General features: G+C 39.6%; 1 protein-coding gene across 3 annotated transcripts; it reads right to left on the reverse strand.

Annotated features, from left to right (window-relative positions):
- Nucleotides 1–6,114: 6,114 nt before the first annotated feature.
- On the reverse strand, nt 6,115–22,129 carry TMEM19 (transmembrane protein 19). 3 transcript variants are annotated; one of them, XM_065644582.1, is made up of 7 exons: nt 22,067–22,129; nt 21,181–21,331; nt 13,819–13,932; nt 12,603–12,740; nt 12,019–12,273; nt 10,711–10,920; nt 6,115–7,847 (listed from the first exon to the last, which is right to left on the reverse strand). In XM_065644582.1, exons 1-7 carry the CDS (start codon nt 22,127–22,129, stop codon nt 7,684–7,686), a joined length of 1,095 nt encoding a protein of 364 aa, XP_065500654.1. In that variant the 3' UTR covers nt 6,115–7,683. The 3 variants fall into 3 exon arrangements, with proteins under 3 accessions (XP_065500654.1, XP_065500664.1, XP_065500645.1); XM_065644592.1 differs by lacking the exon at nt 22,067–22,129 and adding an exon at nt 21,630–21,657; XM_065644573.1 differs by lacking the exon at nt 22,067–22,129 and having other exon boundaries at nt 21,181–21,596.
- Between the last annotated feature and the right edge of the window lie 1,165 nt (nt 22,130–23,294).

Raw genomic sequence — 23,294 nt, forward strand, 5'->3', positions numbered from 1 at the left:
TTCAAACCTAAAGGTGTCACTTTGCTTTAAACTCTTGTACCTTAGCACTCCTCTGCATCCTTAGCGCAGAAGCGGAGCTCAGCTTTCTGCAACTTTCATCCCTAGCTGACAGCTTTTGTTGGTTTACATTTTACTTTTCCCTAAACCTGGATGGGAAGAGAGACATTATAGGCCCTAGAGGACATCAGATAGTATGTTTATATGGCTATCTGCCCTAACAAAGAAAAAATAATTGCACAAAACAGCTCAGCTCTGTGCCATGCACAGGAGAGTAAGCACTAACTTTGTATCTGCTGCTGTGAAAAGAGCCACTGTTCGTGGTTCCTCTAATTTGTGAAGATCAGAGAGAAGCTGTGGACTCCAGCCTGGGAGCTGGGGCGGTAAAACAGAGAAAGACATAAAGGAAACTGGAATGAAGAAAACTGGATTCCTCAGATAATGGCAGGAAAAAAACCTGAAACAAAAACAAAAAACAGGAGAGGATATTTAACAATTAAAAGAATACTTTAATGATTACAGTTGCAAAGAACCAGGGACAACAGCCCCAAAATGCCATACACACAGGTGTTCCGTGAAGACACAGGCATAGACTGGTATAGATACATCACTATCACAATCCTTTTTCTTTTTGCCTTCTAGCTTAAATACCAAAGTAGAGCTGCTGTATGCAAGTGCACACAGACATCATTTAAGGGAATTTAAGTGAGATTTAACAGTAATTTTCAATAACTTTAACTCCTTTTAAATTTTAAAAAAAATGCTTTTGAGCTTACATTTTTAATGTTTGCTTCTTGGACAAAAAGTATGAGTAACCTTTAAACAAAATTTTCTCCCGGTAACACTGTGAAGAAAAACACTGATCTAAAATGTTCTACTGCTTTCATATAAACCAAATTACTATTTAAAAAAGCTTTTTAAAAAGTTGGATTTTAACTTCAGCAAATGGCTAGACCTCAAGAGAACACTCGTGACAGTTTTAATTTTTGAAAATCAGAGGTGTCGAAAAGCAGTCATTATAGCAGTGCTTATTAAATCAAGTAGAATTTTGCAGTTACACTATGTACAAATGTCAGCAGCGGTTAAGTGTTAACACCTCTCATTCTTCACGACAATGCTTAAATGCATAAATACGTGCCTGCTGGAATTCAGATTGCCATTAAATGATTTGTTCATTTGCGTTCCTTAACATGACACAAGCTGTTGCATTAGTTCATTTCTCCTTCTCAGTTTGACCGCTTACGAAATTCTTAAGCACTCGCTTTTCTCCTGTGGCAGATAATGATTTGGTACCACCAGTAATTTAGTTTTTAGCATAAGGTTTACTTTTTTCAATAGGAACAGTATTCTCAAAACTCTCAAGAAAATAGAGGGTAACAACACTGCCCTGTCACAGTGAAAACATAGCCAAGAATTCAGGTAAAAAAGCAAGGATACAACATCTCTCTCAGTTTAAATGTGCCAAATATCAGGAGTAAAGTTTAAGCTATTGACTATGAAAATACTGAAATTTTCTAACAAAGAAGAAATTTGTGGCAAAAGTCACTAGACAGGGGTTGGAGAACATTTGAATTAAGCCCTTGTGTATTTTGTGAATTTGGACTTTTTTTCTCCTTCTAAAATGCTCTAACAAGCTCACTTAAGCCAGGCGTTATGCAAGGCCTGTGTTCCTGTGTTTGCACAGAGAGTGGGAGGCAGGAGAACAGTTTGCCTAGGTACGATTTAAGAGTATAAGTTAATATACTTGAGCACATTGTAATCAAGCTAGAGCCTGCATCCTAGTGCAAAAACACCTAGAAGAAAGAATTGGGCGAAGTATTTTCAAAACTACACATGGGTTTATCCTTGCTTCTGTCCTCTTGGGTTTGTTATACCTTAAGAATGAAGACAGTTGCTCACATCGAAGAATAAGTGAAGGCAGATTGCCAGTAGTTTACCATTGTGGAAAAACAAAAACATATAGTAAAAGACTGGCTTCGCTAGAGGTAAGAAGAGAAACAGGAAAGCCATCTAAGCTCAACATCTAGATTACATTCTTATTTCAGGTGAGTTCTGAACACAAGTGAAGTGTATGTGAATCCACTCCTAACCACATCCATCTGAATATAAGCAGTGTATTAAAAATCTAGAAGCAACCCAGTGTGAGAATATTTTTGTTCCTTTCACTTCAAACTCTAAAGTACAATAAATTAAATAATGCTTCCATTTTTGTCTTGTGATAATGTCTTTGGCCACTTTTTTTTTTAATTTTCTGGCATAGCTTTGCACAGGTTAAGTCAACTATAGAGCCTCTTGGACAGACATTGCTGACTGCAATGTCAGATGCTGACACCCATTTCTTCATTTTCTTATGACACGTACCAAAACACACAGGGCTTCCAGAATTCCAGAAGTGAATTACACTCATGCTTCTTACCCCAATGCATCAGGAATCATCTCCTTTCACTTTTTTATTTTAAATTATATTAGGAGGAGGCACTTAATGCAACAAGACGATGCATATATATTGGGAGCAGCATAACCAGAGGCACTTGGCTGTCTGAAGGCAGACTGAAACTACAGTTGCTCTGGGATAGCGTTTGATTGCAGCAGCTTTCGACAGTGGAATTATTTCAGGACTTAGGAAATCAACCAATGGAATAACGAAATATCAGGATAATGAGTAGTGGTGACAAAAAAACTGGGATGACGGGAGTCATTGCTTTTCTAGTACTGCACTTAACTCTGCGGAAGGCACTGCAGCAGGACACCTTCAGCAAGAAACAACAGAGCACAGTCACTGCTGTTGCCTCCAGGATTGATACCAGCCAAATACTAGTAAGAAGTGATGATCTGGGCTGTTTCATGGGGGGTTTAATGCTTTTATAAATGTATAGCTGTGCTGGGTTTTAAGGGTAGAGGTTGATTGATGCATTTATTCAAACAAACATGTTGAGAACCCAAGAGGTTGTATGAGGGCTCTAGCTGGGTTAATTGAAAGAGAGAATTAAAAACGTTTTTCTCCACAGTTTGCAGAGCCACGAGGTTGGGGTGCTGAGCTCGGCCTTTGTAACAGGAAGTTTGTGCACAGATGTTTACTTTTGCACTACATGCATGATGTCATTTCTTAGGGCTGACATGAGTTTATATGATGTCCTTCTACCTTCTCAGCTTTGCAGCCAGGGCTGTGGTTGCAAAGTCCTTACAAAACTAGTTACTATTAGAGGATATTAACAAATGAGCACCTGAAGACTTTTCTTACTGCTTTCTTCCTTTCCACTGACATACCCTCTAGCTGCAGAATGCATTAATACTTTTTAAACTCCTGTCATCCCTGCTGGTGATGTGGGTTTCCACCTCCAAGACCAATTTGGGTGGTGATCACATTGCAGTGTTTAATTCTGCTTTACCGTTGCATGAACAAAGCCACAAAAAAAGCACCCACCAGGAAAGAGAGGCACAAACAAGTTATATAGGGCTTCACAAGTGGCTCTGCAAGTCCAACCAGATAGGTCCCCAAAAATGAGCAGTTGTTTCCGGATTGGTGGGATTCCCCTTTCCAAAACCCCTTCCCTCAACACGGGTCAGGCTGGTTCTCCCACATTTCAGCTCAACCCAGTCTTTTCATCTACCACTGATTAGGAACCAGCGCTTGCCCCTGCTCTAAGATGACGGAACCCAGAGGAGCACAGAGCAAACAATCCTGCTAGAAGGTCTGCTAAGGGAGGGTACGTTTATTCTAAATATATTTTCAAAGTGATAACCCGCATGACGTTACTACTTCATATTGTCAGTTACATGGCTGGTTTCCCAGCCAGAACTTGTATAACCATGGTCTTCTGCTTTCCTGTCAATCTATCTTATTGTGTTTCAAGGAAAACTCTGACATTTAGGGATGTGGTAGAGTGCCCATCACTGGAGGTTTTCAAGATGTAACTGGACCGGGTGCTAGATAGTCTAATCTAGGCTTCCTTTCCTGCAAAAGGTTGGACCAGATGATCTTTTGAATTCCCTTCCAGCCCAGGCTGTCCTATGATTCTGATTTAGTTCACGGTTGTAGTACCAAGATATTAAAATGGATCCATTTTCTCCTGGGGGATGAAAGTTGTAGAAAAGCTACTGAATAAATGCTCTCCCAGTGGAATTTCTTTACTTGGACTCAGGTTTTATAGACTTGGGAGTATCCAAGTACAAGTTGCCATTTGCCCGAGAGCTTTATTTCCACATTCTCGTATTTAATCTTCATTTGGGACTTGCATTAATATTTACTGAAGGTGGCTGCAGGCTTGAGAGCACTGCAGGGATCCACAGTCTGAATCAATTTGTGTACCTGCCCCAATTTATGCATTACAACAGGCCCATAATTGTGAGAGCTGCACCCCACTCCCCAACAGAAGCAATATTTAAATTGAGAGTTATTATCCAGTTACGGCAAAAGCCAAAGGTGGAGAATATAGTGTAGCTACAAAGCTTTAAGTGAATAAACTTTCTGTAAACCAAGTTAACCTCTGCTTGAAGAAGAGTTACTTACTGCAATTTAAGATGCTGGATAATGAAATTTTAAAAAAGGCTGAGTGGGGAGTAAAGCACTGCTGGGGGTAAACAAATTCTACTTACAAATCCAAGATGCTCATTCCTAACAGACTTTAATGTGAATATCTATCTATTGCCACATTTATGCAGTGCCAAAATCAGGTTCTGTAGAACACCAACAGTATTTTGAGATGTTTCAGCCCTTTATTGGCAGAAAAGAGTCTTCTCTACATCAGCTAGTCCTTAATACCCAAAAGAGGCGGTATATCCCCTTCATTTTTTATACCACTTTATTTTGTTGTCCCAGGGAACTGTGGGTCACATCTACAGCATCTTTCAAAAAGATAGACCCAATTTGAAAGCTCCCTGCTTTGAAATTGGGTCCATCTTTTTGAAACACCCTGTACAATGATGTACCACTCAGGAGCAGCATGCACAGACCCAAGCCAATCTATAGCTGTAACAACAAAACAGAAATACAAAAAAATAACTGAATATTTTTGACTCCAATACCAGTACAGTCCAACACTCAGGATCAAGACATGAAGCCTAAGCGAGACCTGCCTAAAGATTTCTCATATGCAGTTATGTCATAATCATATTCTTACTTGAACTTCGAACACAACTAAAAATCAGGCCAAGAGTGAGGACCAAAGCTTCACAGTTGTAACCTCTTCAATTAAAAAAAAAAAAAATATTGAGCGTGCTATGGAAATATTGGTGTCACTTCGATATGAAAGAAAAATCAGTGCTGGAGTTCTCGCATACATTAATGGCACCGACGGCTCTAAGCAAAACAACTATTTGCATGTTTAAAGAATGGAATTAAATTTGCTTGACCTATTTTGCACCTCCAAATTATCAATTTCCTTGGTTTTCTCCTAGCTCCTCCTCTTTTTATCACTTTCCCTTTTACTTCCTGCATTTTCTGTCTCTCCAAGGAGCTTGTGGACGGCTGGTATCCCCGTCTGCTCCTTTCTGAGCTCAGGAGCTGCTCTTAGTGACACACACCACTTTATCGGCGGGTTGCCACTTTCTATAACTTCTTCCCTGTATCCCCTGCCCGCACCCCTGCCCCAAAATGACAGTTTTACAGCTACAAAATAGTTAAATGTAACAATATTTGCATAAGCTATACTCCACCCAATATACTATATATACCCAGCGTTAATGCTGTCCTTTTTACAGTTCAAAAATATTCAGGTCTTTCTAAACCATGGAGATTTATGAGTGGGAATTTTAAAAGCAGTTCGGTGTCACCACTTAGACATGACAGATAAAATATTCTGACTTGCAGGAGTTCATTCAGGTCACATTCATTCATATGATAAAAGATCAAGACATTTCATACTGCTATGAATTTAAAAATTACTGATGTCTTCTCACTATGGCAAGCTGGTTTTCAAATGAGACTCATACTAAATAGTGAAAAGCTGACCAAGTCCACTTCAGTGTTTGAAAGTATACTTTGTTTCAGGAAACAAAAGAATACAAAAATAAAGCATTTAATTGGAAGAAAAAGTATCTTACAAAAATTGTGTCTTTCTTAATTCTAGAAATCAAAACAATATTAGTAATATCTTAAAAGACAACTAATACAGTGTTTATTTAGAAGCAGCATAAATCCAAACAATGCATAAAAATCTCAAGTGCTTATTGTTACAGTTTAAGTGGATATATTACTTTTATAATTTTGTGCCTTTCCATAGGAACAGACATACAGCGGCCACACAATTTGTTCTTTTCAGAAAGCTTTTACTAGTTTAAAATCTTGTCCGTATAATTGGATAATACAATGAAATCCAGATTTATATAGACTAGATTTCAAAAGAGTGAACTCAACATGGAAAGTACTTAGATTTTTTTAATATTCCCATAAAAGGTGATGTAACACACAATAAGTGAATTAAGACGGGCAACATATACAAGACACTTGTAAAAAAATCAGAAGTTTAATACAAAATACTCACCTCTAAAGATAAAAAGAATTTTATAAGTTAACAGTATGGGCCCTACCTGTTGACAGTGGCAGGTTATTATAAGGGTATCTCTAAAGTTTAAATACAATCTGCGCTGGCTGAACTACTTTCAGCTCTTTTATAAGATAATGACGGAAGATGAAATCACCTAACATAGGAGCCTGAGCACAAGAAGTTAAACTCCCATTTTGGAATGGTTTATAAGTGAGATTTTCCCCATTCGCTGTGAGGATAACCTCTGTAGCCTCTTTGGCTGAGGCCATCATCTCTGGATAAGTACCCTGAACAAGATGGGAAACACTTACACTGCTGAGAAAGAATCAAAGAGTATAGTTTGGTCAGAACACTAAACATGATGGAACAATTCCATGCTTACGGAAAAAATATTCTGTTTCTAAAGAGATGAATGTGAATTCACAGCTGTAATCTTTAATTTTAGATAATTTAGTAAGTACCACAGTATTGACAATCTTCGTAAATATCATTAGTTTGGAAATAACGATGTCAAAAAAGCACAGACAAATTTATTATTCTTACTGGAGAAACTACTGAGTTTTCATTTTAAATTTAGTCTTCTTCTTCAAACATTATGAAGTGGCATCACTTTTGCCAATCCTGTTCTCAAGGAAGTGGAGATTCTATCAGGATACAGAATAGGCAACAACGCTTCTCCCTTCTCTCCCTCTTCCCCCAAAATATTTCCATACAACCGTATGTACCATACATTATGGGAAATACCAGAATTCACTCATTTCACCCATGTTACCACTGCCTACAGAAAGCTGCAGCGTACTTAGTGTCTGGCTTGGACGGCAGCCCCAATGCACCATCACGCTGATGGATGTAGATGAGACTTCTATTTCCAGCTTCTTGCCCTTCCAGATGCTGGGGACTGGAGAGAACACAGACGCCAACCCTTTCGTTCCATGAGTGTAAATGAAGTGCTCCACCTCACTTGGTGATGATCTATGTCCATTTAAAGAGCAGCAAGAGCATACTGACAAAACCCCTTCCTTGCCCTGAGAGATGCCAACTGCTGTATGAAGCTTACAGCCTTATTAAGCTGAGGTGGAAAGTCCTTTGGCCCTCTGAAAGTTCCACATCCATCTCTTCAAGAGAGCTCGAAGACAACTCTTTGGAGTCTTTGAGTAAGACAGAACGTAAATGAATCACATGCAGAAAACCTTAAACCACTTCAAGCCCTGGGCCAGAAATACCACGCCGTACATGGAAGCACCAAAGCTATGATTATAGAAGAAAAAAGATTTACTGCGTTGTTGTCTAATATGGGTTTTCCAGATATGTGCTTGGAGTCTTTCGTTTGGTGGTTGACAACCATGCCAATATTCTCGTCAAAACCTGGGAAAAGATAAAGACTTCATTTTTACGAAGCCAACCAAGCTCAAAAGAAACTTAGCAACCAAGTGTAGGGAACTTCCTAAATTCAATTTACCATTATGATGTTAAACCTCAAACAGACTAAACTAAATTACAGTTAGTTTAATCTGGTAGCTTCAAAGAATGGGATACAAATGTAACACTTTACGTTAGAAGTTCCTTCTTTAGAAAAGTTACACTTCTGTCAGGTCTGCCTCTCTCTTTACGTAGTTTCATAGCAAAGAAAGGAATAAAACAAGCTACGTCAAAAGAGGAAAAAGCTATTCTGACAGCCATTCAGGGAAAGGACACTATTTTGAACAGAACAGAAACAACTGATTAGCAACATGCATTTCCTGTCAAGATGATCTTTTTGTTTTCAGAAGAAAATTATGGAAATAACATAATTACTCGATCCGACAGAAAACAAGCTCCTTACAGAGGCTGAATATATTACTTCTGTTTACACAGCAGTTTTATATTACCAGCAGCTGGATTTTTTTCCTAGTGCAGAAGCCATTTATTGCTCTACCTCTTTATTATTGGTACTCTAGCATTGTGTATCATTAGCTGTTACTGTACACACACTATCATCCTATGTTTTGTCCAGCTGCATTATTTTATACGTTGATGAACGTATAGAATTCTAGCACACTTGATTTTAATGCCAACTCACACTATAGGGAAGAATAATGCTTCGTACATATGCACACATTTAAAGTTGATATGAAGAAACATTCCAAAACAAATCAGTACATTTTATATTAACATTATTTTTTCTCTGTAGATTTGAATATCTGCTAATACCCACAACATGGAAATTTCACTTTGAGCTGCTGTTTTATTACAAAAAATTTTCAGCACTTCAGATACAACTCAAACAAAACCCCACACCACAAACCTGCTTGGCAGGTATATAGCTAGTATTAGTGTTACCTTTGAATCATACATTTAAACCTAGCTTTGCATAATGCAGAAGAGCTACAGAAAAATCAAACTTCAAGGTTTGATAGTTTAACTCTTAACACTTGCCATGATTTAGAAAATCATAAGTTTCTTGAGAGAAAAACTAAGAATAAATCTTTATAAACGTATACACATATGCACATAAAGCATAGATTCAGAGGATAAACAAGTAGGAAAGGTATAAGTCCTTCCACTAGCTTTGTTATTTACAGAATAGGTATAGCTTCAAACTGATAACATAGGGAAATTTTAACCTAATTCTGTGCAGCTATTCAAAGTTTTATTTAATAAAAGTGTGGGCAGGGAAGGACCTTCTCTTAGAAATAGCGGGTACTAGAGACTATTACACAAACCCAATCTAGGAAGATTACCAACTGGAAAAAGCACTGTCAGAAGGAATTAGCAGTGGTAGCATAATGTTTACAAAAAAAAGACAACTCTTTATTACTGCTGCCATATTTATTGGTTTTCAAGACGCTGCAGAGAGATTGGAGTATTTCCTATAAGACCACATGGAGTGGATTGGAAAAGTAGGTTCAAGTAAGGAGGGACACAAAACCTAACAGTGTGCACCATATGAGCAGCATTAATTCATCTCTATCACAGCATATATGTACACCATAGCAGATATGTGTATATAGTATACATACTTCAGCAGTGCTTATGAATTTGTAAAAGAAACTGTGGAACTTGAATACTTGTCCCTGCTGCAGCCAGCAAGCTAAGTTCCTGAGCATGGAAAAATACCTGAAGTGAAGAAATAGATGCTGATAAATGCAGACATGCATTAGCGAGGTTTACCACATTCTCTTAATGCATCTCCCTCATTACAAGAATGAAACATTGTCTGAGTGCTTAAGTGTTTCCTTTTTACTACAGAAATATTGTATCTAAAAATTCCTCAAATGGTTAAACACTGCATTATATTTTGGACTTGCCTGGAACTATAAGGAATAGTACATAAAAACTGCTGGAAAGCCAAATCTACAGCATCAACAACAGTTTGCAGTCCTCACTGTGATGGTAGCTATAAAGGACTTCTACCTCTCAGGCAGTTCATCTGCACATTGAAACCTTGACTTCCAACAAATAAGTGTACTGACAACATTCTCTCTCTAAACCAGCTGTTAAACAGAATAGTGTCAGATATGTTCTTTAAGCAATTTTTAAACATAGGCTAACTTTACAGTTTAGCCTAAAGGTTGTCTGTAGTGTTTATTAGCAGACAATGATCTTTAAAGACAGGAATAAATAACGAAATTGTTTAGAAGCAGCCAGCCATCAATCTTTTTTAAAAATGGACATGATTTTATTCATTTATTTACTAAGTCACAGCTAGTTTGTGCTACGTTTAATTTATAGGAAACAGTATTCTATTAAGTGGTGAAAACACGGAACATAAAATACTGTGCACACCTTCCTGGAGCTCTTTTTATCTAATTCTTAAAGCTGAGACTATTGGTAAGTCTTCAGAGTTAGAAATGGAGCTTACGCAGTTAAAACTTAATCTGAGTAAATGGATAAAATTAAGCTGACATTTTCTCTTATAAAATGTTACCATAATTAGATATATAGAAAAGGAGAGGGCAGCAATTGCTTTTTCCAAGGTAACGTGTTGGAGATCTCTGGTCTCTTTCAGTCATCAGTAAGACAGTAACATAAGATAAACAAATCAAAATGTGGAAAAGGACCAACTGCCCTTGCTCTTGTTTTCATTATCACGTCCATCACTTTGGCTCCAGTTGATGTTTGTGTTGCTAATTCTGTATTTTTTCCATTTAAAAATCATGTCCTCAGCCCTCCTTGAAATTCAAGTCCATTTTTAGGTTCCATTAGGAGAATGGAGAAAAGAAAAAAAAAATAAAGAGCAGAATCTTACCGCTGTATTGCATCGTAGCTCCCAAATATGAATCAACAATCGATCCCAGTAAGCCAGCTGCTGCACCAAACACAATAATGGGCCATTGTGGAGCAGATATTTCCAGATCAGTCACGAAAATGAGCTGCGTTATGAAGTAGGCTATACCTACAGCCATGCCCCCAAGCAAACTTGAGAGCAGGCCCACTAACGTAATTGCTCCATTAGTACCTAAATCAAACAAAACCAAGCTGATTTTACCATTTTTTTCTTAAAGACTTATATTTGTTCAATCATTTTACATGAAAATAAAACTGTTTATAGTGATTGGAAGATCCCCTTCTATCCACAAGGGACTGTTACTACAGCTTTTATTTACAATTCCCATTATGCTGCTGAGAAGCTTAACTTGTACCATTATAGCCTATTACTATTACTTTTCCTTTCTCTAAGGTGAGTTACCTAGACACATTCACTAAATAAAACCAGGCAGCGCACCTTGAAATGTCACCCGTTATTTGTGTTTAGGGTGGGGGGATGGAGGAGAGGGAGGGGAGAAAAATATATTTGCTCTAAAAATACAAAGCTTCAGATGTGCATGTTATTTAAAATAATGCCCCTTTCAGAAAAAAGTATACCAAGATATATTTATTTCACCAGCAAATTTTTAAAAAGGGACAAAATCCATAGAAAGGAAGATGCTTGACAGCTCACTGCCTAAAAATCTAAGGAACACGTATAGAAAAAAAAATTCCCACGCATTTAAATCCTACCCCACAAGATCTAAAACTCAGATGTCAGCAAGACTCAAAAAAGACATGCTGCTTTAAGGTAGCAGTATCATCCACTGTGCAGACAAGGTTCCACAGATTGAAGGTTCACTTTACCCACCCTTGGTAAGATATTAAAGGAAATGAGAGATTTGGTTAAAAAGTGAATTTTCTGTAGTGTCTGTATTGAACATATGTATATTCTTCTACTGATTAAAATCTTAATGTCTGAAAACTTCAGATGATAACAACTTGTATTCTTTGCATTATTGGCAATATAAACACTTCTAATAGTACCAGAGATGACAAGTGACAGCACTCACTATGGAAGATTTTAGCTCCCTGGATACTACATTGGTGCATTTCACCAACGAGATGCACCAGGAACACAACTGAGTAAATTCCATTTCAAGAATGCATTCCTGCTAGTATTTTCGAATCCCAGACTTCTGATGTTTGTTTTTCTGGGACTTTTTTGAGCTTTTCAAGTTGGATGAGTAATTCAAAACAGATCAGCAAAATATTAAGACAAGAACATGTAGAACAGGTAACACCTCACCTACTGGAACCTTTTTCCAGGTTGTTATCAACCTTGGCTTGCTTTTACTCATAACACTACCAATCTCTGACGCCCATGTGTCACCAGCAGAGCATGCCAAAGCTCCCAAAAGGGATAAGCACATCCACGATGCTGTGTATTGCTTCGAAAAGTCTATTGGAATTTCACCAGGTCCATTTTCTATCATATATAAGAGAGCCAGCTCAGTAGGAACACCACCGTTAGAGACTACTTGCACCCAATTCCTCTGTCCACCTGAAGTGACAAAGAACTAAATTTTAGTATTTTCAGGCAAAACACTTTGACAGGCAACAGCATGAGACAAAAGGAAAATACACATATATAAAGTTAAATTTCAAAAGACACACTTTCAAATCAGAAACTAGATAGCAATGTATTAAACAGAACAGAAGCAAAAGTAAAAGTCTCTTGCTGATGTTCATAGGGATAAGGGTGGGGGGAGACATGACAACAGTGTTCCCTACTCTGGATGTTATATCTCATCTGACCCTTTGAAAGCAAGAGGAACATGCAGCTTTTATTCTCCACAAGGGATCTGAAAGAATTAAAATGTTACGGCTTACCTTCTTTGTATTCTGAATCTATTTGCTTCTTTATATTTTTTTTCCATTTAGTAAGTTTTGAAGAAGTAACAAAAAATACAAGCAAAGAAGTGAAGAAACTGTAATTTGCAACTGTAAGGATAAATCCAACCACCAATCCTATAAAGAAAAAAAAAAGTATATAAAGTTCCTTCATGTAACAATGTCTGCTTTGCAAAGTAATTAAGTATTTTGAATCTCTTGAATTTGAAGAGTATCTTAATGCTAAACCTAAGACAATCATGCAATAAGAGAATTACCAAAGCACCTAATACCTGTATGAGAATTCCAGTGACATCTTGACTGAAGAAAAACTCAGCTATCTTTATAATTTTCCCTTTATTGTTAAATTGCTAATTTTACTGCTGCTGCTAGAATCTGTGATTTTTAAGCCCTTCTCTTGCCACAAACCAGTAATACTGTGCAAAAATAAAAGACTAAGCAATAAAAAAAAAAGCCAAAGGATATCTAATTGAAATTTAAGTACTCTACCTGAAAAATATTATTTATAATTTTTAAAATATTTGCAAAATGGGTGACACAGAAGAAAAGGATTTGAGGTACTGTTTCTTTCCATTGACTGTCAATTCAGACAAGGGTAAGTTTCCTCATGCGGAAATCTTGCATCAGATTCCAACAAAGACTATGTACACTATGTTGGAGTTTTTCTCATGTGGTCAAAAAAAACTTTGTTGAAATAGTCACTTGCTTTAAGTGAAGCACAAATTTAATTTTCTTCTTATTTTGGGGAGGCAAAAAAATGCCTAAAGCTGCACATATTACAGAAAGGAGAACCGTGTTATCTTTACTGGTTTGCTACCAGGCAGGTAGGCTGCTGACACGGCTCAGTTTTATGGTATTTCTTTACAACTAACTCTACCATTTAATTACGTCTCTGTGAATCCATCTACATGCTAAACAAAAACATGTGATTTAACTGCATGCTGTTCTGAAGTTTAAAATATTCTTATAGATTTATATAAATCTATTGACAATATTAATCAAATGAATTACAAACAGCAGCAAAAATTGACTTGACTCGGGCATGAGGAAAAAAATAATCTATTAATTCAGGATATATATGCTTACATTTATACTTTTACTATAATAGAATGAGGCAGGAAAGTCTTAAAATAATATTATGTACCATAAAAAGGACCTTAGTTTATTAAATGAATAGTCTCAGAAAAAAACATACCTCCCAATGCACCACTGTGATCTAGACTCTTCTTCTTAAAACCCTGTGTAGCAATCACTAGTGGAACCAAGACTGAAAAAAGCAAGCGCCATGGAGAAATGGGTCGTAAAGTACCTGATAAATCAAATAAAATTTATCAGTCTTTTTAATGCTTTTATATCTTAAAAGTAATTACCTTCTAGTATATATTTAAAATCTGATCTTAACAGAGATTAAGCTTTTTACCCTTTAGAAGAAATATATTCTTATGAATGGAAGACCAAAATATCTGCAATTATCTACTCAATTTTTCTATTCAGCCTTTCAAAGAATAAAGAAAATACATTAAATGAACTAAAATTAATTACAAAGAAATAGCAAATGTGTCAAGAAATAAACACTGTGATATTTTCCATTCTAAAACTGATTTATAAAATTCAAAGATTAACATTCAAAATGTTAAAAGCAGCTGAAACCTGATTTGGATATAAAAGATAAGTTAAGAGTTTAGAAAAAAAACCCGGCCCATACATCTACAGTGGGCTATGTACAATTCAGTTTCATACCTGAATAAGATTCAAACTAAAATTCCAGTTAACAAAACATGTAGAGAGACTGCAAAGCAACTTTAAGTAAATAAATCAGTGCAACAGCTTCCCTGGTAGATCATGTTATGACTGATTCTCTGGTAACCACAACAACAAATTTGATTTTTTTAATAATTATTATGATTCTTTCTTTCATGAAGTATAAGAAAATATGGCAGCAATAAAGAGAATGAACAACACTGTCTATGGTCACTAATGCTTTTTAGCATTGTAATGGAAGGAAAATTATAACAATATATTGGAAGCTTTACCTTGTTTTTCAAGACTTTCCAAATGCCAGTGTTTTCAGGAAAAGTATTTTTTGTTTATCAAAAGCTTTAGATTGGTATCTTTTGGCTATGAAAACGAGGCAATATTTTTCATCATCTGTGTATTCTGAATTATTTCCAGGATGTGCCTAATGTTGTCACTTAGTTGTCTATGCCATCAATTAGAATTTTACACTATGTTAATAGAAAGACTGTTGATCCTTGTCTGAAAGAATACATCAGAAGTAGTTGCATGTCTATATGGAGAGAAGACATCAGCAAGCGTGTAAGTTAGCTAATGGCTGTATTTCTATACCTTTAATATTACTACCATATCCTTTTTATTCTAGTTTGGAAAACTTACATATTCTGTAATACATTTAAGTGCTTAGTTGAGCTACAGTGGTGCTTGATGTCATCTAATAAAACCAGCAGTAAGTCTTGCAGTTCATATACACATTCATTTTGTACACTGATCCTGTCTGTTGGCTGGTCTGTGAACAAATCATCAGTTTAATCATAGCATCACTAATAATTTACACTGATATAAGAAAGGAAACTTAGATGCTTGGCCTTCCTTTACAGTTTTAAAAAAGAAATATTCCTCTTTTGTTGGTACCCAAAATGTTCTGATTGTTTCCACACTACACTCGGTTGAAAATACAAGAACTTCCAAACTGGCTCAAGCCAAACACGTGTCCGCTGCACATGTGGAAGGAAGCAGTACAAGGAACACCTACGGATTGATCTTCCCTGCTTTATTGGGAACTTTTTTGTTGTCTTTTCTAAAATGCCACATATATTTATTCAATCCATTTTTAAAAACAGTTACAATTTTCATCTCCACAGTCACCCACAGAACTCAATTTTGGTTTTAGATGCACTGAAAAAGGTCTTTCAAAAAGATGAACAACAAAGATCCTGCTGCCCCAAGTTTCATCGGACAACTGCTAGATTTTATGACTGAATAGTGATTTCCTATGCACATTCTTCCTGCCAGTTGTGACCTATATAGACGTCCCCTTTTTATGGTGAAATATTTTTACCTATTTAAGTCCTCTTCAAATGGATGCTGTGACCTGCTCTGGTCATCCTTGCTGTCTTCACTATTTCTTTCTAATTCTGCTATGGGCATTTCAAAATGGGATGACTGCAAGTACATGCAATACTCATAGCAAAGAGACACCAGGATTTTACAGCTTCTATCAATCTACTGATTTTTGACAGAGTGAAAGGCATCTGATTTCCAAAAAAGATGTGAATATATTAAGTGCACTGGATGGTGTAATTCTCCTCCCCTGATTATCTGCCTCTACCAAACCAAGCTACCAACCTCCTCATCCATGCAGTACATCAACTATAGACAGCTCTGGTGTAAAATATATATATTTGCCCTGCTGCTCTGTTCTTCTCATCATCTGTTCTTGCATTACTATCTGATCCCTTTATCCATGGAAACCAAGCTCTTGGGTCTCCCTCTCTACCACAGGAACATATCTCCTCAACAAACAGAATTTACATTCCTCAGGATCTGAGAACATATCCATTACCTTTACAGTGGATGTTCTTATGACTTTATTAATACTAAATTTTTCACCAAAAGGTGTAGTCCTAGAAACATTCATAGGAAACTAGGAACACTTCAAAACTGAGCTTACTTCAGCAAGCCATTTCATTCCTTGAATCATAATTTTTAACGAAGAACAATACACACCATAAATATTGTATTTAAGGAAAAGCAGCTACATGACATACAAGTCAGGTGTTATATAGCCTGGTTTCCACCTGAATATTTATCCACAAGCAAGCCTGAAGTTACCTAATGCAGTTTTCCTTGTCCTGTCTATTTCTACAGAAAATTTGGCCTAGCTGAGAATCACATATGATTCAGACTTCTTATTCTTTGCTTTGTGTGGTCTCTCTCCACTGCACATGCACGCATGCACATGTCTCTTTCCAACCTGGCAGCAGTATAAGACAGCTAACTGCACACTTTGGTTTGGAGCACTGCAGAGGCTTGTATCCCAGGCTGGATCAAAACAACTGTGACCAGCAGGTTGAGGGAGGTGATCCTGCCCATCTGCTTTGGTGAGACCCCACCTGGAATGCTGCGCCCAGCTCTGGGGCCTCCAACATAAGAGGGACATGGACCTGGCTAGAGTGAGTCGAGAGGAGGCCACAAGCACGATCAAAGGGCTGGAGCACCTCTCCTGTGCAGACAGGCTGAGAGACTTGGGGTTGTTCAGCCTGAAGAAGAGAAGGCTCTGGGGAGACCTTATAGCAGCCTTCCAGTACCTAAAGGGGACCTACAAGAAAGATGGAAAGGGACTTTTACAAGGACATGTAGTGATAGGACAAGGGATAATGGCTTTAAACTGAAAGAGGGTAGATTTAGATTAGATATAAGAAAGAAATTCTTCACCATGAGGGCTGTGAGGCACGGGAACAGGCTGCCCAGAGAAGCTGTGGATGCCCCATCCCTGGAAGTGTTCAAGGCCAGGCTGAACGGGGCTCTGGGCAACCTGGTCTAGTGGAAAGTGTCCCTGCACATGGGAGGGAGGTTGGAACTAGATGATCTTTAAGGTCTCTTCCAACCCAAACTATTATATTCCATAATTCTACGAAAAGCAAGCTGCATCCAACGATTTCACATCTTGTAATACATATTTACTCTCAGAAACATTTACTTCTCTGAGGATTCTCTAGACTAATTGTTTTCTACTTCTACCTTCCACTGTCCTGTTATTTTTTCTCAACTTTATCTAGAACAGTGCAACCAAACAGATTCAGTGACAAGATTATTTCTTTTCGCTTGCACAGCATGTCTGCATGAGAAATTATTGTCTTTGTGGCATGGTATATTCAGCATAGACTGAAGACCTGTTTAAGCTAGGAGACACCCTTCTGTTTCTATGAGTTCATGCGCCCCACACAGTGGGGGAATCCTTTCCACTGATTTTTGTTCTCTGACAGCAGCTAAAACAAAATTGCCACAACTCAAGTCTTGCCTTGTGTTTTCACATGACTATGGATTTTAGCTTTATGTATTTGCTAAGTGAACAGTATACGTGAATTTGGCAAAATTAACAAGATAGCTCTCATCTTCCTCTACACTTTGTTTACTATTTAACATATTTTAATAATACTGAGCTTCCTGTGTTGCAGCTATTCAAATATTTGATTGTAGCTTATTCATTTTCTCACAGAGTTAACAACTGCAATACACTGCATGGTTTAAATCTATCAATTCCTTGCTTTCATATAAAAACAATTCTACATAATCAAAGCTTCTGTATTCGGAAAGCATACTGCTTTTTTGGGAACTGAAGAGAAATAAGTCATTTCAGCTCTAGTATTAACATCTATGCAAAAATGGCTTACCTGTTATCCTTCTTGTTACACAGAAAATCAACCCAACTTAGAATGTTTTGAAGTATTTAACTGGAAATCAGTCAAACCCAAAACTTTTTGGAGAAAAGGATTGCTTTCCATTATATCCTTCACTGATAATTCTTAAATTTAAACTGCCAAGATAGACCATTTGAACTACTCCTAAACAAAAAAATGCTGGTTTTCAAAACTACGAAAGATTTACTTTTACAAACAAAATTGAAAACAAAAAAAATCACGCTATTTCCTCATCAAAATATCTACAGTGCCTTCTAAAAAGCTTTTTCCTGAGTTTCCAGTTTGTTCGCTTTGCTTAGTCATTCAAGTCACTATGATTTGGATTTAAACAAGCTTGCAGAACAGGAAAACAATAAGCCACTCAGCTATCAAAATTCTACACCATTCCATGAAGCACTAGTGTCCACAGCAACTTACTTCTACGGAGACAATTTATCAACATTGTCCTAAACATATTTGTTTCCTTGTAAAATTCCAGAACATTTACTAAAACAAAAGCAGTTACTAAAGGAGTTGTTATTGTTCAGTTAAAAGGTACGTTATTACCTGACTTGATAAATTACTGCCTTAGCAGTAAGATTCTTACAACCTTTATATTCTATTACCTCATGTTGACTTTAAATTGGAAGACACAAATTTCATTGCAAAAGATGCCAAAAGTACATCTTAAAAGAATACTGAAATTTAAAAGTGTGAGAAGAAATTGTTCTTTCATACTACAGTTTAAAAGTCTTCCATCTTTGCAATCAGAGAGAGAAGAAAGCTATTGATTATATCCTGAGCTACGCTACTTACTCTGACAGAATTTCACTACCAGAAAAACGACAAAGAAAGCCAGTCGACTAGGTGAAAGTGGTGTGACCACTTTCTGAAACATCAGCCCTTTCAATCCTTTGAAGCTTGATGTATGGCTTTCAAAAATACAGCTTAAGCTGATGATTATCTCAGCAAGATTTCAATTGATAGTTTTTGTTTAAAAGACCCAAAAACCTTTAAAAAGTAAAGCTCATCATTAAGGCAGCTTTTGAGCTAATAAAAACCCCCAAATCATGACAAGTTATTTTTCACATCTGCTATAAAAATGTAAGACACCACAAGTCTAACATTAAAGTGGGTCTCAATCTCACAGAAGAAAGATTTCGCACAGGCACAGCAGCTCCTCTTGCTGGAAAGCTAAACATGCCAGCTTTCAATAAGACCTTTGTGTCAGCAGTACCTAAAGCTTTGCAGATATCCAGGCTCCCCGATGCAAAGTAGGACAAACATATTTCCCAGTAAAACATTTGTCATCAAAAGCACAAAGATTCGCAAGATGAAAACTTCTCTTCTGTGTACTGAAAAGCACCCCTGCTGTAAATCGTGTGCATGTGAGTTTTGCAGCCAAGGTTTTTTTGCAGCCAACTCAAAAACTGAAAAGAAAAGGCCGTGTATGAGGAGACCTCCAGGGCTGTAGTCTGGTATTTCCAATCACAAACAGAATTTTCATCTTTTTAAGGTCTTTTTTAAACTGACACTTTTTTATTCTCTTGGAGGTGTTAAAAAAAGTATTAGAAGTAAATTACTATTAAATATAAGTAGTTAAGACTAAGAACACTTTTTTTTGTTTACTATGAATTCTTTAACACTTCCATTTTATCAAAATTTTGGTCACTGGTGCTTAAGCTTTACTATGACCTATAAACTATAAATTAATAAAGGCATGTTTGTAGTATTTTTATATTTATGGCCAAGGACTGAATTTTGTTGCTTTTACAGGCTGACATCATCTAAGTTCTCTCTCTCACTTCATTAAACCCACTCCTATTATATGCTTCATTCACCTCTCCAAGCCAAAGTCTGTCCACAGTCTCAGGCAAACAGACAACAAAAGCTGTATGTCCTTCTTGTTCCACAGTCATTTTCCACAAAAATGGAGGATTTGTCTGCAATCTCCTCCTTTGTATCAGTCTCTATCCTGATTCACCTCATATCCGGCCGCTCCACTCTACACTGTCAATTCTAAATCATTCTAAAGCAAGGACCAGAATACCCTAATTAGAGGCAAAAGTCGGAGAACTATATCTATAGAGTACGGATGCGCACAAATGGAAGTGTGTTTAAATCCAACCTGGCTAGCTCTAAATGACACTAACAAAACCTGTTTGTGAAGCCTGCTTCTGCATACTTTCTACATGTCTGGTACCTCACCGCAAACCAAATTAGTAGTGTCCAGATGACACAGGTTTAATGATGTATCAAGACTAATAAAATCTAAAGCACTGAAAAACACTGATTGGAGACATCCAATTCCCACTGCAAAAGTCAGCTTACACTATTTATTCTAGATCCAAGGTGACACTAGGCACTTGGATGTGTTCACAATGCATCCCCAGGCACTTACAGCAACACTGCAATGACGCTGGAGCTCTTCCTGCCTGAAGTTGGCTCAGGTCTTAAGGAGAGGTCTTTACCTGTCCTGGGAAAGTGGTTCAACGCTTGTAGGCTTGAACTGATGCTGAAGGCAGTACTGCCACTTCTGCACATTGCTGTAAAAACAGTTCTCGATCTGAAACGCCAGACCACAGAAAGTACTAGTGTCCCTGCAACTACACACAACCAACCCGCAGCCTGCCTGACTTGCCTGAGACTACGTACACTCATGCCTGAGACTCCATGCATGTATTTCTCTCTTCTTGTACCTATTCTCATTTCTCTCTACCTTGACTGGGGAATTCTCACATGCTCTGTTCAAAGCCCGCATGTGCCTTCCTAAAACTGTTTTGAAGGGCAGTGCACACATCTCCACGCTGTCACTACTTTCCCTAATAGAGGAAGACCTCTAACAGCTCACTCTTTCCTTTCACTTTTTCATCTTATTTTCTTCCTTTTAGGGAGATAAATCACAAAGGGTAAGAACATCTCAAATTCAACAGCGTTTCTGGGCAGAGCGGCACAGAAGGGCACAGCGGCTGTTAACACCTTCTAAACCATTCTCAGCTGCTGTCGGGGCTGAGGTTTCCAGCTCTCCTGAGGTTGGCAGGGGGTATGTACACCCCTCTTCCAGTTCCCCATCTCCAGCCCGCCGTGGCTGGAGGGCAGCGGGCAGCTCGCCTCTCCCCAGCCCCGGCCTTTGGACTCACCGTAGTACGTACTTGCAGTTATGGACACGATCCAGAAAGCCAGAGAAATACAAATGATCAAGTTCAGGACGACGATGTTCGCCATCATCTTGAGGTAGTCTCTGAAGAAATCCCCCTGGTCACAGAACACGGGAAGCCAGAGGGACAACACCTGGCGGGGAAGCACAAGCCGCAGCGCATCAGCGACACCGCTACCGCTACCTCCTTCTCCTCCGCCTCCTTCTCTTCCTTCCGCCTGGCCCGACCCGCGGCCCAGCCCGGCCCGCAGCGCTCCCGCGGCCGCCTCTCGTCCCCGGCACCTCGGGGCGCTGCGAGGCCGCACCAAGGCGCTCATGGGGAGGCGGCTGCGGCCACCCCCGGCCCGCTCGGACCCGGCCTGCGCGGCGCTCGGTGGCCGGACAGCCCTGCCCTGTCTCCCGCCCCTCGCACCGCCGGGCCCCGACACCGACCTGCTCCCCCGTCTCACCAGCGCCGGCACCATCCCGCCCCGCCGCCGCTCCGCGCATGCTCCCCCGGCCGCCGCGCCAGCGCCTGCTGCGGCCTGCGGCTCCGCCGGCGGGAGGAGAAGAAAGACGGCGGCCTGCACCGGGGGCTCGGCCGGACCCGCGCTGTGCCCTCCCCTCCCCGCCGCAGCGACGCTCCTGCGGCCTGTCCGGCCCGGTGCCCGCGCAGTTTTCCCCTCAGCGGAGCCTCTTCTCTGGTCCTGGGACGGGGCCGGGTCCCTCCGCCAGGCGCTGTCGCCTTCCCGGCAGCGGTCCGCCGCCACAGCGCGGGCTCCCCCGTGCTCTGCCTCTCCGCGGGGAGAGGCGGCGGCTGCTCCGCTGCCGCCGAAGGGAGGCAGCCGGTGTTCCCGGCAGACAGGGCCGTGCGCCCCCAGCCGTCTTACCCGGCCTGTCCCCGCAGGCCGCCCGCCGCAGGGCCGGGCTGGTACGCGGGCGTTCAAGTCCATCGCCCCTCCACAGCCCCCGGTACAGGGCTCGGGCTGCACTCCCCTGCCCGGAGCTCTTCCCAGCCTCGGGTGGGCTCCCTGGGCGTAGTGCTCAGCGCCACCGGGGTTTGTCCTGCTCAAAGCCCCATAGAATCACGCAGAATTACAGAGGGGTTGGGGTTGGAAGGGACCTCTGGAGATCATCCAGTCCAACCCACCTGCTAAAGCAGGTTCACCAGAGCAGATCACACAGGAACGTGTCCAGGCGGGTTTGAATGTCTCCAGAGAAGGAGACTCCACAACCTCTCTGGGCAGCCTGTTCCAGTGCTCTGGCACCCTCAGAGTAAGTTTTTCTTCACACTCAGATGGCACCTCCTGTGCTTCAGTCTGTGCCCGGTGCCCCTCATCCTATTGTTGGGCGCCACTGACAGGAGTCTGGTCCCATCCTCTTGACACCCATCCTTGAGGTATTTATAAACACTGATGAGATCTGCCCTCAGCTTCTCTTCTCCAGGCTGAACAGACCCAGCGCTCTCAGTCTCTCTTCATAAGAAAGGTGCTCCAGGCCCCTAATCATCTTCAAAGCCCGAAGTATGGCTTCTCTGTGGCAAGAAGCCATCCCTGAGCCAGACATCTCCCTACTGCTGGGCCCATGGCTGGCCTGTCCGCCAGAGCGTTCAGTGCTTTACATGGTGGGCTCAGGTAAGAGCAATTCATGTACATGCCAAAGGAATAAACACTGGTTAAATATAAATCAAATCTGCCTGTTTGTGAAATGAAAACAGGAATGACACCGCTGTCAAAACTATGAGATCACTTGATGATTAGTGATACTGATGAGTACTCAGATGGGAGTGTGATGGAACATTGTGAAGTTCATTAACACGAGAAGAAAGAGACTTGAAACATTTTTCCAAAGTTAACCTGGGATGAAAATGAGCCAAACCTGCCTGGTAGATTTTCTGTGGGCATGCCAGAATTACTCCCAAAACACTCCACTATAAATAAAGACACTACCACGAGTTACCGGGACTCCACGGTTCCTGCTTCCACGCATCAGAGGCTTTGTGAACAAAGCACAGAAAGACGTGAAGCTCCACAACTTTTCGGGAACCCTCTCTTCATTTTGAGGAAGCTGCCCATGAAATAAACAAGACTGCAGGCATCACAGAAGATAATTTTGAAG

Source organism: Caloenas nicobarica, chromosome 1 (assembly GCF_036013445.1).
Source record: "Caloenas nicobarica isolate bCalNic1 chromosome 1, bCalNic1.hap1, whole genome shotgun sequence".
NCBI classification, from domain to species: domain Eukaryota; kingdom Metazoa; phylum Chordata; class Aves; order Columbiformes; family Columbidae; genus Caloenas; species Caloenas nicobarica.